The following is a 19,691-nucleotide window of genomic DNA, read 5'->3' as shown; positions in this document are numbered from 1 at the left end:
TGGCTTAAGCCAGTCTCCAGACCTAAACCCAATAGAAAATCTTTGGAGAGAGTTGACACTCCATGTTTCTCAGCGACAGCCCAGAAACCTGTCTGATATAGAGAAGATCTGTGTGGAGGAGAGAGCCAAAATCCCTCCTGCAATGTTTGCAAACCTGGTGAACATCTACAGGAAATCTTTGACCTCTTTAACTGCAAACCAAGGCTAATGTACAAAATATTAACATTGGTTTTCTCAGGTGTTCAAATACTTATTTGCGGCTGTATCACACAAATAAATAATTAAAAATCATACATTTTGATTTCTGGATTTTCCTTTTTAGATTATCTCTCTCACAGTGGACATGCACCTACGATGAAAATATCAGACCCCTCCACGATTTCTCGGTGGGAGAACTTGCAATATAGCAGGGTGTTAAAATACTTGTTTTCTTCACTTTTGATCCAATGAGTTTTTTTCACCTTCATAGTCATCATCATTTCGTACTCCTTGAACGCTGGCAATTAGATACGTTCCACACATCCACCATCTCCACAGGGATGTAGTGTCTGAATATTACTCCGCAGTGGACTAATATGCGAGTGCATCACCCTGAGGTTCCGCTGTGTTCGGGGATCACTTTGGATAAGTGTAAAAGCATAAAAAAATTGCTCGGAGTTCCACCCAATTCTCGAAGTCCAAACACCCGAGGAAAGCCGAACCCATTTTGACCAGGCAGGTGAGTCAAGTTGAGCAATGCCAAACACATGCGAGGTTTTTCCGAGGCAGGCCACTGCCCAATTTGAGTCAAACAGGCAGTCATAGTGAGATGATCCACATTTGCAAAAGCTTCTCAAGATAAAAAAAAAAAAAAAAAAAAATTCCACCAGTACTTAATTTGCTATGGGGGCAAAGAAAGACGGTCGTGCTACAAGCAGAAAGGAAAAGGAAAGTTGAGTGAACCACAGTGGATTTAAGGAAAGAGTGATGGGGAGCAAATAAGACCTATGGTGAGGCTGCTTCCAGTCAGAGACTACATGGATTACCTCACCACACCTACTCCAACCAAGGCCTGCACTGAACGATTATTAAAAAAGCTCCAGGAAAACAATGAGCTGGCTCGCATGGAGATCAACCCGAGTAAATCTAGAAGCATCGGCATCGTCAAGGGAAAACTGTCAAACCACTGCTTTCACAGTGGTGAGTAACCAATTCAAACTGTCTCTGAGAAGCCTGTGAAGAGCTTAGGCCAGTAGTATGATGCCTCTCTTCAGGACAAAGAGCAAGTAGAGCAGCTCAGAAAGGAGGTGGCCAATGGCCTGGAAAGAATCAACAGAACCCTGCTTCCTGGGAAGTTGAAGCTCACGTGCTTGTAGTATGGGTTACTTCCTCGACTCCTTGGCCACTAACCCTCTATGAGATCCCACTTTCAAAGGTAGAAAAGCCAAAAAGACTGATCAGCTCATTTGTGAGGAAGTGGATTGGCCTTCCCAGGTGTCTCAGCTGCATAGGGCTATACGGTAAAGGGATGTCACACCTACCCATTTCCAGCCTGGCAGAGGATTACAAGTACGCCAAAGTAAGACTGGAAATGATGCTACTGGATTCCAGCGATCTGCTGGTAGTCAAGAATGCCCCCATCCTGGCCACTTAGAGGAAGTGGACACCACTGGCTGCAACTGAATAGGCAAAGGCAGCACTCAGACACAAGGACATTGTTGGGTGAGTGCAGGAGGGGAAGTGTGTCCTTGGGCTCAGGGCCAGTAGACCAGTATGGAGCAAGGCCAAGACTGCTGAGCGGCGCAAACTGGTGGTCCAGGAGGTAAGTCGAGAAGCGGAAGCACGTCAAGAAGAGGAAGCACAAAAGTGCACCCAACCTGTGTCGCAGGCCAACCAAGGGCAGTGGTTGGCCTGGGAAGGAGTGGAGGCAAGGTAGATCACCTGGAAAAAACTTTGGGGGATGGAGGCATTCAGGCCAAGCTTTACCATCAGAGCTGTATATGACGTCTTCCCTTCTCACACACACCTAAACCAGTGGTCTGCCAAAGATCACAAGTGCCTGTTATGCCCAAATCCTGCAACACTGAAGCACATCCTGGTTGATTGCAAGATCAGGCTTACTCAAGGCTCAACCAAGTGCTGAAGTGTCTCGCTGGTGTTCTGGAGAACCAGCGAATGAGGTTGAACGTCTTCAAATTGATGGCACCTAGGGGGTGAACCTAGGACTGTGGGATTTACTGCTAAACCCTTTCGAGAGTGTCGTGGGCGTATCAGCGAAACACTAGATGACGGAAGGAAGCCCACTTGATAACCCATAGGCTGCCATCACTTATTTGAACACTCCACAGAGCCTTCTCGGAGCTGAAATATGCATGAATATAGGTATATTAACATCTAGTCCTCCATAATACACCTGGTATGCATATGTCATGGGTGTGGTCATCTCCCTGCTTCATACGCACCTGCTCCTGTGAGCAGCCTCTCCACCTGTGTCTTGTCTTCCATGATTACACTATGCATATATGCTCATGTCTCCTTTTGAGAATGGTAAATCAGATGCTCTGTCGCATTTCCACTGCAAAGAAAAGGTTGAATCTGAATCTGAGCCTATCTTGCCTGCATCTTGTCTTAAAAACACACTCAGAGAAACTCAGAAGAAAGGCTGGATGTGGTCCCATCATTAAAGGGAAGGGTTTTTCTCTGGGCCCATACTAACAAGACAGGATGCCACCCTGGCATAAACGCAAAGAGAAGTTGAACAGCGCTTTTGGTGGCCCAATGTTAACTTGGGTTTAGACACACGGGGGCTAGAGACAGGGAGCGGTGACACAAATGGAATTAGACAAAAATAGGGAGGAAGGTTTCTGTGCACAGGGCAGTGGCCTGGCCACACCCCTGAGCGATTGTTAATTCATAGTACAGTAATTCCTTATATTTTGCAGTTAATCGGGACCAGAAACACAAGTCTTCTTTTCCTTTCAGCTTGTCCCGTTTGGGGTCGCCACAGCATGTCACCTTTTCCAAGCCTACCTCCTGCATTTTCCTCTTTCACACCCACTTCCCTCATATCTTCCCTCACAACATCCATCAACCTTCTCTTTGGTCTTCCTCTCGAAGCCTCACCATCCAGAGTCACACTGCTGAGGCCGTTGACATTTTTTTTATTTTTTTAACCGACCTTTGCTTGCCAAAAAGCCTCGTCCTCAAGGAGGTGAATCGCTCCTTGCACCTTGAGGTATGTCAGCACTTTCTACAGCCTCTTCATCGTCATTACTGGGCTGTTTTTCTGCAACCTGCTATCCACAAAGATAACGCAACTTGCATTCGAACAATCCTCTTATTTCGTGGAGTCATTTCCTTATTAAAAGTTATTGAAGCGGTCCTACGGATGTTTGCCACATCCTTATTTATGTAGCGCACTGTGGATTCATTCACTCCATGATTGGGTGCCACAAAAGCGTGACTTCTGCCATCATTGATAATCAAAAGTTTAACTTTTTTGCTGATTGTCATCATCTTCCACTTCCTTTTCTTCTTGGGCACTTCAGGGTAAGCTTTACGTCAGCAGCATTATGAACACGAGAGGTTATCATGCAGACAGTCAACAACATAGAAAATGGTGGAAAGGAAGGACAAAGGAAAGGATGGAATGAAAGTTGTTGGGTGAGGCTTCGATGATGTGCGGCCAATCAGCTTGTGAGATAAATCCAGACATGCTCTCATGAGTCAATGTTGCGCCGGGGACCAATCACACGGCTTGTATCAATGCGCCTTCCCGCAATATGCACATATGGCTGTATTTTTCCAATTTTTTTGTGGAGGTGGGGGGGTGGGCGTGAAGCAATGAAGCCACAACATGTGCAACGTGACATAATGAGGGAATCCTGTATAGGTATATCCCCAGTTATGAGTGTTAGCACATTTGCGCAATGCCATTCTCAGTCGTTTATTTTTATTCATCTTGTTTTTTTTTTTTTTAAATGGAGTTGTAAGGGTAACAGGTCACAATAAAAGTTGGAACATTTTTTAAATGATTCATAGTATATTGGTGTCATTTTATATCACAAAAAAACCTGACATTTGAACAGGGATGAGTAGAATTTTTAGATCTACTATATTTAATATTTAAAATTTGTCATGCAAAAAACCCACTGCATTTCCATACCACACCTCTAGCTTCTTGATCAATCTTCTTTATCCTGGCCCAGATGTTATGATAGTTCTCTGCGAGCAGCTCTGCCATCGACTGGAAAATACACAAACACATTTATCCATCCATCCATCCATCCATCCATCCATCCATCCATCCATCCATCCATTTTCTTAGGTGCTTATCCTCACGAGGGTCACGGGAGTGCTGGAGCCTATCCCAGCTGTCAATGGGCAGGATGGAGGGTACACCCTGAACTGGTCGTCAGCAAATTGCAGGGCACACGAATAGAGACACCAGTTGCACTCACAATCACTTCCTAGGGGCAATCCATTGTCTCCAATTAATGCATGTTTTTGGGATGTGGGAGGAAACCGGAGCACCTGGAGAAAACCCACGGAAGCATGGGAAGAACATGCAAAAACCACACAAGCAGGGCCGGGATTGAACCCAGGCTGAGGGCTGGGGTTTGGCTTCAACACCACCACGAACCTCATGAGGATCAGCGGCTCAGAGATTCTCATGACCAAATTGAGTTATCAGCATGCTTTCTTGTGGCAGTGTTCTCTCATGGCATGTGTTAAAACTTTATGTGGATCAATTTAATCAGTGTTTAAATAATACATATTCAATACCTGTGCATCTCTGGACAGTGTAACATTGCTCATATCGATTGGTCTGGGATTGAAACACTGTGTTCCTTCAAAGGATGGCTGGGGGAAAAAAATATTTTATTATTCCAAATTTTGATAATGCATCCATCGATATCTATAGCACATCACCTTTTCAGGGTCAGAGGAAACTGGAGTTTATCCCAATTGACTTGGGGAGAAAGCCACACTCCACCCTTGACTGTTCACCAGTCAATCACAGAGTAAGTGTTTTTTATAGTAACATTATTATGAGCCTTCTTGACCTTTTTTTTTAATGAGAGCTTCACCGTTTGGGAAGCCAGAGAATGTCAGAGAAAGATATTTTATATTTAAGAAAAAAACATCGGATGATCTCAGCTAATGTAATGTTATTTTATTTCTAGCAGTCGATCCTCAATGCTGAATGTTAAATATGGCAACATTATTGGAGGAAAAACTTTTGTAAAAGTGTATTTCAATTCAAAAATATGTTAAAACATTTGTATCTGTAATCACAATCACAAATGTGTAACATGAATTCACAAATGTCTAATTGCAGTCACAATTACGTAACGAGCATCACAAGTGTATAATGTAAATACGCAAAAGGGTAACTGGAGTCACAAATAGGAAGCTAAAGCCACAAATGTGTAAGTCAAGTCACAAGAGGGCAACATGAATCAACAAATGCATAACTCATCATCAGAAATGGAGAACTTATGTCATTAGCGATCCTGCAGTTTTTCTTTTGGAGCCTGGGTGGTCTGTCTCTGTCTCTGTCTTTGTCTCTCTCTCCAATCAAACCTGCCGGATCACATAAATCCTTGCCAGAGTATTGAAACTTCAAAAAGGTAAAATGGCTCCCCACTCTCCAAGTAAGCATACTCAATTCCTTACCATCATTCTGACCTTCATGTGAAGAGTTCAGCAGGTATTTCCATTTTTCTTGTTTCTGTAGATTCTTTGATTTATATAATGTATATATTAATATGATATATATTTATATAATATATATATAACAGGTCACAATACTGGTGGAACATGTTTTTAAATTATTCATAGTATATTGGTGTTATTTTATATCACGAAAACCTGAAATTTGAACAGGGATGAGTAGACTTTTTAGATCCACTGTATTTAATATTGAAATTGAGTCATGCATAAAACCCACTGCATGAATATATATTATATCTTCTTCTTCTTTTTCTTTTCATTTTGGCTTGTCCCGTTAGGGGTCGCCACTGCGTGTTTTTTTTTTTCATCGTAGCCTATCTCCTGCATCGTCCTCTCTAACCCCAACTGCCATCATGTCTTCCCTCACAACATCCATCAACCTTCTCTTTGATTTTCCTCTTGCTGTTTTCCCTGGCAGCTCCATCCTCAGCACCCTTCTACGAATATACTCACTCTCTTGCCTCTGATCATGTTCAAACCATCGAAGTTTGCTCTCTTAAACCTTGTCTCCAAAACATCCAATTTTGGCTGTCCCTCTAATGAGCTCATTCCTAACCTAACCAAACCTGCTCCGAGCGAGAACCGCAACATCTTCATTTCTGCTACCTCCAGTTCTGCTTCCTGTTGTTTCTTCTGTGCCACCATCTCTATTCCGTACATCATGGCCGGCCTCACCACTGTTTTATGAGCTTTGCCCTTCATCCTAGCAGAGACTCTTCTGTCAAATAACACACCAGACACCTTCCGCCAGCTCTTCCAAACTGCTTGGACCCGTTTCTTCACTTCCTTACCACACTCACCATTGCTCTGGATTGTTGACCCTAAATATTTGAAGTTGTCGGGTGTGCAAGCTCTTCTCCCTGTAGCCTCACTCTTCCCCCTCCACCCCTCTTATTCACGCACATATATTCTGTTTTACTTCAGCTAATCTTCATTCCTCTCCTTTCCAGTGCATGTTTCCATCTTTCTAATTGTTCCTCCATCTGCTCCCTGCTTTCACTGCATATCACAATATCATCTGCAAACATCATGGTCCAAGGAGATTCCAGTCTAACCTCGTCTGTCAGCCTATCGATTACTACTGCAAACAGGAAGCGGCTCAGAGGTGATCCCTGATGCAGTCCCACCTCCACCTTAAATTCTCTGACACACCAACGGCACACCTCACCACTGTTCTGCTGCTCTCATACATGTCCTGTACTATTCTAACATATATCTCTGCCAGACCAGACTTACGCATGCAGTACCACAGTTAATCTCTTGGTACTCTGTCATAGGCTTTCTCTAAATCCATAAGGATACAATATAGCTCCTTCTCACCTTCTCTGTAGTTTTCCACTAGCATCCGCAAGGCAAATAATGCATCTGTGGTACTCTTTCTAGCCATGAAACCATACTGTTGCTCGCAGTACTTACCTCTGTCCTGAGTCTAGCTTCCACCACTCTTTCCCATAACTTCATTGTGTGGCTCATCATCTTAATTCCTCTATAATTCCCACAGCTCTGAACATTTCCTTTGTTCTTAAAAATGGGAACTAGTACAGTTTTCCTCCATTCTTCAGGCGTTTTTTCGCCCGCTAGTATTCTGTTGAATAAGTTGTACATATTATATATATAAATATATATATATATATATATATAGTATATATTATATACAGTGAAGAAAATGTGAGGATTTGAACACCGTGCTATATTGCAAGTTCTCCCACTTAGAAATCATGGAGGGGTCTGAAATTTTCATCGTATGTGCATGTCCACTGATAGAGAGGGATAATCTAAAAAGAAAAATCCATGAATCAAAATGTATTGATTCTTAAATGATTTATTTGTGTGATAAAGCTGCAAATAAGTATTCGAACACCTCAAAGACCTGTTAGTCCACCTTTAAAAGTCTACCTCCACTCCATGTACTATTCTGAATTAGATGCACCCTTGTGAGGTCGTTAGCTGCATAAAGACACCTGTCCACCCCATACAATCAGTAAAACTCAAACTTGTAACATGGCCAAGACCATAGAGCTGTCTAAAGACACCAGAGACAAAAGTTTACAACTCCACACAGCTGGAAAGGGCTACGGAGAAACGACCAAGCAGCTTGTTGAAAAAAGGTCCACTGTTGGAGCAATCATTAGAAAATGGAAGAAGCTACACATGAATCTCAATCTCAATTGGAGTGGTGCCCCATGCAAAATCTCACCTTGTGGGTTCTCAATGATCCTTAGAAAGGTGAGGAATAAGCCCAGGAATACACGACAGGACTTGGTCAATGACCTGAAAAGAGCTGGGACCACCGTTTCCTAGGTGACTGTTGGTAATACACTAAGACGTCATGGTTTGATGTTGTTGTTTCATGCATGGTACAGAAGATTCCCCTGTTTAAACCTTGAGTTACCTGATGTATGAAATGTGCAACATGCAAATTGGTGGCCTTTCAAAATTATTAGCCAATTTGAACTTAAAACAAGCAATTTACATTAATCATACACAGTGAAGATAAGTATTTGAACACCCTGCAATATTGCAAGTTCTGCCACTTAGAAATTATAGAGGGGTCTGAAATTTTCATCGTAGGTGCATGTCCACTGTGAGAGAGATAATCCAAAAAGAAAATTCCAGAAATCAAAATGTATGATTTTTGTCACGATTTATTTGTGTGATACAGCTGCAAATAAGTATTTCAACACCTGTCTATCAGCTAGAATTCTGACCCTCAAAGACCTGTTCGTCCGCCTTTAAAAGTCCACCTCCACACCATGAATTATTCTGAATCAGATGCACCTGTGTGAGCTCGTTCGCTGCATAAAGACACCTGTCCACCCCATACAATCAGTAAGACTCAAACTGTCAAATATGGCCAAGATCAAAGAGCTGTCCAAAGACACCAGAGACAAAATTGTACAACTCCACACGGCTGGAAAAGGTTACTGAGAAGTTACCAAGTAGATTGGTGAAAAAAGATCCACTGTTGGAGTAATCAGAGTGGAGCCCCGTGCAAGATATCACCTTGTGGGGTCTCAATGATCATTGAAAAGGTGAGGAATCAGCCCAGGACTACACGACAGGACTTGGTCAATGACCTGAAAAGAGCTGGGACCGCCGTTTCCAAGGTGACTGTTGGTAATACACTAAGACGTCATGGTTTGAAATCATGCATGGCACAGAAGGTTCCCCTGCTTAAACCAGCACATGTCAAGGCCCATCTTAAGTTTGCCAATGACCATTTGAAGGATACAGAGGAGTCATGGGAGAAAGTTTTGTGGTCAGATGAGAGCAAAATTAAAATTTTTGGTCATGATTCCACTAACCGTGTTTGGAGGAAGGCGAATGATGAGTTCAATCCCAAGAACACCATCCCTACTGTCAAGCATGGGGGTGGTAGCAACATGCTCTAGTGGTGTTTTTCTGCACACGGTACAGGACGACTGCAGTGTATTAAGGAGAGGATGACTGCGGCCATGTATTGTGAGATTTTGGGGAACAACCTTTTTGCTTCAGTCAGAGCATTGAAGATGGGTCGTGGCTGGGTCTTTCAACATGACAATGACCCAAAGCACACAGCCAGGAAAACCAGGCAGTGGCTCCATAAGAAGCATATCAAGGTTCTGGTGTGGCCTAGCCACTCTCCAGACCTAAACCCAATAGAAAATCTTTGGAGGGAACTGAAACTCCACGTTTCTCAGCGACAGCCCAGAAACCCATTGGATCTAGAGAGGATCTGTGTGGAGGAGTGGGCCAAAATCCCTCCTGCAGTGTGTGCAAACCTGGTGAACAACTACAGGAACCTCTGTAATTGCGAACAAAGGCTACTGTACAAAATATTAACATTGGTTTTCTCACTTGTTGAAATACTTATTTGCAGCTTAATCACACAAATAAATCGTTAAAAAAAATCATACATTGGGATTTCTGGATTGTTCTTTTTAGATTATCTCTCTCACAGCAAACATGCACTTACGATGAAAAGTTCACACCCTTTGATGATTTCTAAGTGGGAGAACTTGCAATATAGCAGGGTGTTCAAATACTTAATTTCTTCACTGTAAATATTCATTATATAAATAAATATATAAAATCTACAGAAACAACACAAATTTATATATCTGCTTTTGCATCTAAACTCTTCATGTTCTTCCTTGTCCTGAGTGTATCCTCCGTGTCCCTCATCAAATGTATCCCACCTTACTGTCAAACCAGGAGTCCGTCCTCGTCTCTGCCTGCTACGTATTCTCTGTCTCAATAACCTGCCAGTGCATCTCAAGAACCATCTACTTTTCCCTTTTCAATAAAATTTAATCACAAGTTCTTAGCCTTTGCCTGTTTGTGGGTCCATTCTCCATCCAATTTGTGATAGAATACTCCACAAATGGACCCAGAAACCTTCGAGGTGCTAAAACATGCGCTCAAACTTCCAAGGTGCCCACATATAGCAACATGAGAAAACTCTTCACCCACGAAGTCTCCCTCTTTTCTTTGAAGATGCAATTCAAGCACTCCCCAGTAAGTACTCATTCTGAGCTCACAGCCTCCGAGCCACTCCGCCTCCCTTACATAGATCTTCATGTCCCTCTACACAAGCTCTACTCAGGGGACTCATAGGGGCACATCCTTTTCCAGCGGATACAGCAATGCGATCATTTGTTGCAAATTATTGAAAAATACAAATATTTCCTACATAACTGATTTAAAATTCATATTCAGCATAAAAACTATAATATTAGCAAAAAGGTCCATTGAGGTCCTTCCATTCCCTTTAAATATGACCACTTCTGGGGTCAAATGGGAATAAACAGACTGTATAAGCAATGAGTGAATGTAATCCATGCAATATGAGAACAGTACCTTTGCTCACAATGGGGCTCGGGTACTGGGCATACATGAACTTGTGTAACATACAGTACTGTAGCAGCATGAAATTTTTGGGGAAAAGCTTTTAAACTGTGTACCTGGCTGGCTTGCGATATCCTCCTAGGTTTGTTATGTAGGGGGGCAGGGTCAGTCTCTCGTATCCTGTTGATGCTCCATCCCCAAGAAAGGATTGTTTTTAGAGACTCTCTGATTGGCCAGTAATATAACTCTTTATCCTAAAGCAAAGAAAACCAACATGACATCAAATCAGGTTCTCCTAAATACAGCAATCTGTATAGTGGTAATTTCACCTTGAAAATTAATGTTGTTGCATCCAGTGTTGCCAGCGAAAGTGACATTTTATATTTTGTGATTTTTCTCAACATTTCAGCAACTATTCTTCAGATAGGGAATTCAATTTCCTGCTTTTTTTTTCACTACACACAGTACCTCATTACATTTCAAAGAAATGGAAATAATCATTTGAGCATCTAATTCTTGTCATTTTATCTATTCAACACAGGTACATATGATTGCCACTCTCATTGTACACAGTCTTTCCACTCATTCAATATCACTGTAAGTTTTGAATACAGCCTACTCATACATAACAACTGTTGTTGTAGATTTATATTACCTGATCAGTGAGTCCGTTAAAAGGCTTTAATAAATTGTGGGTCCTGGATATTTCACATGCTTTTTCCCCATATGACCAGCCATTTGAAAGCTGAAAAAACATTTGAAAAAGGGGTATGTCAAAGCTGAAATTATGAAACAATAATATTGCATTTAACAGCCTAATTCTATCTATCTATCTATCTATCTATCTATCTATCTATCTATCTATCTATCTATCTATCTATCTATCTATCTATCTATCTATCTATCTATCTATCTATCTATCTATCTATCTATCTATCTATCTATCATTCTATCCATCCATCCATCCATCCATCCATCCATCCATCCATCCATCTCTCTCTCTCTCTCTCTCTCTCTCTCTCTCCTCTCTCTCTCTCTCTCTCTCTATCTATCGATCTATCTATCTATCTATCCGCACACAGAGAAGAGAGACAGTGTACCAAAAGTATTTCTTTGTTCATATACTTTTCTGAAGTCAGATTAATGGATGGAGATCAGACAAAACTTCAGATTACCATCTTTCATTTAATGGTATTTACACCTAGATGTGTTCAACAACTTCACCCAGGGCACCTTTTGTTTGAAGCCACTCACTTTTCAAATGAGCAAAAGTATTGGAACAGACATGGCTACCTTAAAGTGAGCTGAGCGAGCTGCTGAGCTAGTTCTACACAGCAGTCATCCAATCAGTACGGTGTACCTCCATCACAGTCTGGTTTGAGGCCGCCACAAAAAGGGACAAACTCCGACTGCAACGGACAATCAAAACAGCTGAACGGATTTTCGGCACCACTAAACCCACTCTTGAGGACTTATACGCAACACAAACTCGGTCCAGAGCAGGTAGGATTCTTTCGGATCCTCCACATCCTGGCCACCAGCTCTTCCAGCTCCTTCCGTCAAGAAAGCGCTACAGATCAACGCAAGTCATAACTAGCAGGCATTCGAACCGTTTTTCCCCCCCTCTGGCAATTAAGTCATTACATTCTTATTCAGCAAATTTACTATTTTGTGCCTTGTGCCATTGTAGGGACACTCACATTCTGCTGGTGCAATCAATAACAGTATTAGTTATTTCTTTTTGTAGACTATCACATGATTCGTCACTTTAACCTCCTCCCTGAGCACAACGGTCATTGCACTGGTCTATTATGGGAACCGCGAATGGGTTAAGGGACTGTACATGGTTTACACAATGTGGAACGTTGACACACTTATCTTGTACATGTTCTAAATGAAGATTTTACATCTTGCACAACTTTAATAAGATCCAGTGTTTGACTTAGCGGGTCTCAGACCTTCAACTTTTTCCTCATGATGAAATCCTTTGTTTTGTTGGCAGGGTGTTTTGGGTCATGGTCTTGTTGCATGAACACTTTGTACCATTTTAGCTGCATTTTTGTTTAAATTTCCAGACAAAACGGTCTGCAAACCTCCACATAGCAGTGTTGAAGGTGTCACAACCCACTGTTTGAAGAAAACTTCAAGACAAGAAATAAAGAAGCCATAAACAAATTGCAAACCACTCATCAACAAAAAGAATTGCAAGGCCAAATTGAATTTTGCAATGAAGTAGAGAGATTTGTCAAAAAGGTTTTGGAACAAAGTTTTCTGGACTGATGAAACCAGAATTAACCTCTACCAAAGTGATGGAGAGGCCAAAGAATGGAGAAAGAAATAATCTGCTGTTGAACCACAACAGACAAGCTCATCTGTGAAGCATGGTGGAGGTAATGTCATGCCTTCAGCTTGCCTGGCTGCTTCTGGAAGAGGCTCACTAGTTTTTATTGATGATGTAACTCATGATAGTTGCAGCAGAATGAACTCTGAAGTCTATAAAATCATTTTGTTCGCCAATTTACAGAAAAAAAACATCCAAACTAATTGGGAGAAGCTTCATCTTGCAACAAGACAATGACCCAAAACACAATGCCAACAAAACAAAGTACTTATGAACGAAATTGAGGTTACAAAACACCTCCTCGGTTAGGGTTTTTCTACATTTAACAAAAATAGAAACACTTTTGCTCCAATATTTGTTGTGAGCGGTACTCAAAGACCCAAAACTTTTCTGCATACATAAAATGCAATTTTCCTTCAATATTGTTCTGAATCTGTGTTAGTCCGCATTTCTCCTTTGTTGAGATAATTCAACCCACCTCATAGGTGTGGCATACCAAGTTGGTGATTAGACTGCATGGTAATTGCACAGGTGTGCTTCAGGCTGGCGACAATAAAACAACACTGAAACCTGGAGTTTTGCTGTATTGTGGGAGTCTGGGGGTAAGAAAACCAGTCAGTATCTGATGTGACCAGCATTTGCAGCTTCACATCGCCTTTGGATAGATATAATCTGGTTGATTGTGGCCTGTAGGAATGTTGCCTGGTTCTTTCCACTTCAATGGCTGTTCAAAGTTGCTAGAAATTGGCAGGAATTGGAAAATGCTGGTTTATATTCAGTTCCACAGCATTCCAAACATATTCAATGAGTGACATGTCTGGGGACTATGCTGGGAATGCCAGAACTGGGATGTTTTCATCTTCCAAGAATTGTCTACGGATCCTTGCGGCATTATTATGCTGCAACTTGAGGTGATAGTCGTGGATGAATGATACAACAATGGGCTTATCTCGTCATGGTAGGCATCCATCCACCCATCATCCATCCCTCCCTCTCTCCCTACCACCTTCCCTCCTTCCCTCCCTCAATTTTCTACCGCTTCTCCGGCTCGTGTTGTAGGGAAGCATCTTCAGCAGGGATACCCAGACTTCCCTTTGCCCATCCACTTCTTCCACCTCTTCCGGAGGGATCCCGAGGCGTTCCCAGGCCAGCAAAGAGACATAGTCTCTCCAGTGGATCCTGGGTCGTCCCCGGGGTCCCTTTCTGGTGGGACATGCCCGGAACACCTCACCAGGGAGACGTCTGGGAGGCATCCGAATCCGATGCCCCAACCACCTCATCTGGGTCCTCTCAATGCAAAGGAGCAGCGGCTTGATACTGAGCCCATCCCGGATGACTGAGCTTCTCACCCTGTCTGTTAGGGAGAGGCAAGACACCCAGGCGAAGGAAACTCATTTCAGCCGGTTGTATCCGGGATCTTATTCTTTCAGTCATGACCCACAGCTTGTGCCCATAGGTGAGGATAGGAACGTAGGTCGACTGGTTAATTGAGAGCTTCGCCTTTTGACTTAGCCCCCTCTTTACCACAATGGATCGATACAAAGTCTGCATCACCTCAAACGCTACACCGATCTGTCTATCGATCTCCCACTCCATTCTTCCCTCACTCCTGAACAAGACCCCAAGATACTTGAAATCTTGAAATCAAGCTACACTTTCCCCTACCACTCCCTTACAGTCAGTAACAGATTCCAGATTACATTGTCTATACAAAATGTAATGCTCCTATGTGCTTCTATGTCTGCTCTTGTTGGTCACCCTATGTTCCTGTCTCTTCTGGGGGGGAAAAAAAACTGTGTTCACTACTGGCATTTCCATCCTTTTTGCAGTCAACTCGCATGTGTCCCTCAAAGTTCCTTTGCTGGATGCTGTACTTACACATCACTTTATCATCGCACCTGTTTCCTTCACCAACATGAGCATTACAATTCTCTGTTTATTGGATGCTCAAGAGTACTTCATTTTGTTCCTTCCAGAATTTATCTATCAACTCACCCTTCCTGTGGGCCATAGCATCACATTATACATAACACCCTCAATTCCAAGTCTGATACGCTTTTCACCTACAGGACATTGTTCGCCAGCGCTTCCTTTAAAATAACTCCTACTACATTTGTCTCCCCATCTACTCCTTGGTCAAATAATTGAAACCGTACCCCTAAATTTCTAGCCATACTACCATACTTTCCACATGTTCTGTTGGATGGACAGTATATCAACCTTTCTCCTAACCTTTCTCCTAATCATCATGTCAACCAACTCCTGAGCTTTTCCAGTCATAGTCCCAAGATTCAAAGTCCCCACACTCAGTTGTAGGTTCTGTGCTTTGCCGAAGAATCCGTTTTCCTCCTCTTCTTTGTCGTCAACCCTCGACCCCGATCCTACATCAGCATGTAACCTCACAAATGCACTTTCTCCTAGACCTTGTGGAATGCCTTTCCAGAAAAGTTTGTTTAAATTGGCAAGGGTGGATCAATGTCATATTATATCTTCTAGATTAAGAATGGGATATCACGTATATTCATGTTTTCATCAAGTCAATTAGGTGAATACTTTTAGTCAAAATAATGAACATTATATTTGACTCACAAATGAATACAAGTGACATACCATTCCTCATCCATAAGGTTCAATATGACATTTGTCTACCTTTTGCAACTGCTTCAACGTCTCGTTTTATGGGAATTTCTGACCACTTTTCAGAAGCACATTTGTGAAGTCATACACTGATTTTAGACAAGAAGGCGTGGCTCTCAGTCTCCACTGTGATTCATCCCAAAGGTATTATATCAGGTTGACGTCAGGAATCTGTGCAGCTGGCGGCCAGCCAATTGCAGGGCACATGTAAACACAACTATTCACACCTACGGTAAATTTAGAGTCTTCTAAATTTGTCTTCTCCCGTGCATGTCTCTGATAGGAGGGAGGAAACTAGGGTAACTGGAGAAAACCAACACAGGAATGGAGAGAAAAAAGTCTGTGGGTGCGTGTGCATTCCTGTTCACTCCATGTTTGTGAGGATTATCGCTGAGTACTCCGGTTTCCTCTCACATCCCCAAAACATACATATTACCATATTTTTGGGATGACAAGACGCTACTTTTTTTGGGCATCGTGAACCCTGTGACCTGTTTTCTGATGCGGTGAAAATGAATGAATATTTTTTCATATATATTTTTCCGTTAGTGGCTCAAAGTTTAAAAGTACAAAACAAAAAAAAATTGTTCAAATGAAATGGTTCAAATATAGGTGTTCCCGACAATGGACTCGGCTTTGGGCAACACATAGCTTCAAATAAATGTAAATAAGTAAACGGAGACTTTACTTTCAGTGGGCGTACAAGAAGAAGGATCTACCTCAATTGGCCCAAGAAGAGGAGGGGGCACTAAAAAGACGATGCGGCACAACACTCACAAACACAAAATATAAAATTTTAATTTAATGAATTTAAAAATCACAAAAAGTAGCCGCATGTGAAGCTCTTTCAGTGGATTTTAAACATGAGGAGCAAGAGCATGAAAGAATCTACTGTCACTAAGGGATTAAAAGGCTGGATTGCCACGTGAGGAGAACAGCACAACTTCCGTGATAACTGAGAGACTGAAATGATATATGATATATTCTGAGTCTGTTCAATCTTGACACTTCAGTGGTTTCAGTGAAAAGGAGGATAAAAACAATGAGTTTTCAGTTGGGGAACCATTTTACTGCTGTGTTATAGTCAATGTTTGGAAATAAGTTATTTAAATAAACATTTACAAAGTATTTCTGTGTGAATATCTAATTTTCACAACACACCAGTATGTACAGTATACAGTATGTCTGCGGCAGATGGCTCGTGTTTGGAAGAAAAATAAAACAACACTCCACAGAGTTGGCATGACTAACCGTTAACCACACATTGTCATCAAGAAAATATGGAAAGTTGATTGAAGACCCTCATTTCCCATTGGTCTGAATGTTCAAATGTGGAAATGGTTGTTTGTCTCTATGTGTCCAGTGATTGGCTGCTGACCAGTTCAGGGTTTTACCAGACTCTCGCCCAAAAATATTTCGGATAAGTCCAATACCCATGCCACCTTAGTGATGATAAGAGGTTTGGAAAATTGCTACATGGATTGATGTTTTTTATTTATTTTTCTAGATTTTATTTTTATATTTTGTCTGACTGTCTGATATTCTGTATATTAATACTGGATATATATACAGTGTATCTAAGGAGGGACAGTGCCTGACTGGTTACAACATAGCATCTTCCTCACAGTTCTGGGGACCAGTATTCAAATCCTGGCCCCTTCCCCTTCCGTGACATTATTGTACTATTTTGGTTCTGGGAATGTTCATTGCACCCACTAGAACCTTTAAGAGACTGATGACCAGCACCAGATACCCGTTTTGAGTCGACTCACATTACATCCCAGACAAACACAGAGACCAACGTAGCATCTCTCTAACCCTCCACCACAAAATTTCAAGTCCAACTCCCATTTAAACACGAGAGATACATTTTCTCAAAATTACTATTTTCATAAAAACATGTCAGTCTATCTGCATTACATAAAACCTATTTCAGAACTTGAACTTTTATTGAGGAGATTAATGATGAAATATATTTGACAAAATCTTCTGAGCCATAGCACCAATTCTATATTCCAAAAATGTCACGGGAAACAACGCTAAAGAGTATCATATTAGAATAAATACTGAACGCTTGTCTCACTTCAGTCACAAATGTATTTAGTGTGAGATTTGGGCCTGTTTAGTTGAACACAAACCTGGCATATTTGCATGACTTTTCTGTTGTGTGAATTGCAGCAAGAGGATGGCCAGTTTTAAACTACCTTTTGCCATCCATTGGAAGAGCATTTAATTGTTGTATCTCGTCACTAAATGTCAGTCTTAGATTTACAAATATATATTCTATAGTAATCATAATAATCTGAATAATCGTACCAAATAGTTATACAGTTGAATTTCATGAGTCAATCTACAATGGACCAAAAACCAAAAGTGTCACCATACAACCGAGATATGAGCTGAACCATGGATTTTGTGAACTGTATTTATATATTTTACCTTTTCAAAACACCACTTCTCATGGTTATGCTCTGCATATCTGGCAATGAAAATGTCCAGTTTTTCTGGTACAGTCACACTAAAAGATACAACAACAAAAGAAAGAAATATGATACTCTATATGGGCATTGTAGGGCAAAATTTTAGTTTAAAGCTACATAGCTGGAATGCATTCAGCCATTGTGCTTTTTAATTATGTGGTGGTATTACCTATAAATATGGTGTGTGTGTGTGTGTGTGTGTGTGTGTGTGTGTGTGTGTGTGTAAAAAAAATATATATGTGTGTGTTCTGATCTATGTGTGTGTATATATATATTTTTTAAATTATTTAACTACATTGAAAATGCTGCATATTTTGGGAGAAAAATACAATATTAAGAATCCTATGAACTTTCTATAATGGATCTATAAGCAAACTAATAATGTGTGTTTGCTATGTCCAAAACTGTGATGGGTTAAATGCAAAATATAGGAATGGTCTGATAAAATAGATAACTAACGTTGACAATTAAATTAGGATAATATATTGGAATCCATAATCGTTTATCTTAGTGTTCAAATAAATGATAGCAGCAGCACTTAAATTACTGTGATGTTACAATCAAAAATAGAGTAAGATACTGTTAAAATAAATTTACAGTTAAATGTCTTGTAAAGTAACTAATTGGGGTTGCTGCAGCCAAGTATTTTTTTTTCTTTGTTTTATATAATGTTGAAATTATTTAGAGTGTATGAAAAGAAAGAAAATACAAATTTATACTTGGCAGTATCTGCAGGCTGCAGAGTGTAGTTTCTTTCAGTGTCCGTAGATGATTGTTTGTCTATCATGGCCATGTTGTTCGACTCCACATAGTCTGGAGGAAGAGCTCCACCTACTGCACTAAGGCATGACAATGCAGCCTTAAACAGCTCCCGGTCATATGGCTAATGAACAAAGAATAGAATATATTTTAGAATGACCTGAATGCAATTTTTTTTTTTTTTGGTTCACTTCTATGCTTCTGGTAGAGTCCTATAGTAAAGCGCAAGACACTCAATATAATCTCTCAATAAAGTACCAGAAACATTTTTATAGTGTCTGTAAAATATTCAAATAATTTCATCAAAGGAGTGAGTAAAAATTGGAATAATTTCAGAATAAGAATTTGAATGATTACACTTAAGATGGTAGAAATTAGCCAATACATTGCACATATGCTTACCTTATGAGAGAGAGCATCAAATATTCCCCAAAATAATTTCCTACAAAGACAAAGCTCTTCATCAGATGCAGCACCAAAACTGCCCCAGCCTCCAGCCAGGCAGTAGTATTTCCAACACCGATCAAAATGATTGGCCAAAAGCTGTTGAAAGTAAAAACAAACAAACAAACAAAAAAATCATCCTTTAAGGTCAAACGTTTTTCAATTATGTAAATTCCAAGAATCCACCCTAAAAATTAATTGTTAGATTGTAATATTTTGACTAGTGCTGTGCAGGACATTGTATCTTTCAGTCACAATGTGAGACAGGGTCTAGAGCAGAACTAAAATAGCTTGTTACTGGGGGAAAAAAATCTGAGTTATTCATCAAAAGTGCTGGATAACAGCTGAGCAATACAGAGTAATGCGAGTGTAACCCGGTTAAAAGTTAGTACAGGTAAAATTTCAGCAATTGGGTTATAAGTTTTCTTTATGCAATGTGATGGAATATCTGTTAAACTGTGTGTGGTGAATGTATTTTCTTTTGGAGG

General features: G+C 40.9%; 1 protein-coding gene across 1 annotated transcript in view; it reads right to left on the bottom strand.

The window, feature by feature from the left end:
- ryr2a (ryanodine receptor 2a (cardiac)) overlaps window positions 1-19,691 on the bottom strand; it is a 407,989-nt gene that overhangs the window by 213,538 nt on the left and 174,760 nt on the right. The window contains 7 exon segments of the mRNA XM_061810997.1: window positions 4,150-4,225; window positions 4,765-4,842; window positions 10,659-10,796; window positions 11,198-11,287; window positions 17,960-18,038; window positions 18,720-18,883; window positions 19,162-19,302. Coding sequence (XP_061666981.1) covers window positions 4,150-4,225; window positions 4,765-4,842; window positions 10,659-10,796; window positions 11,198-11,287; window positions 17,960-18,038; window positions 18,720-18,883; window positions 19,162-19,302 — 766 coding nt within the window.

This window comes from Syngnathoides biaculeatus, chromosome 22, assembly GCF_019802595.1.
Source record: "Syngnathoides biaculeatus isolate LvHL_M chromosome 22, ASM1980259v1, whole genome shotgun sequence".
Taxonomy (NCBI): Eukaryota; Metazoa; Chordata; class Actinopteri; order Syngnathiformes; family Syngnathidae; genus Syngnathoides; species Syngnathoides biaculeatus.
Note: the sequence above shows the minus strand (reverse complement) of the source record. Positions and strands in the feature narration are given on the sequence as shown.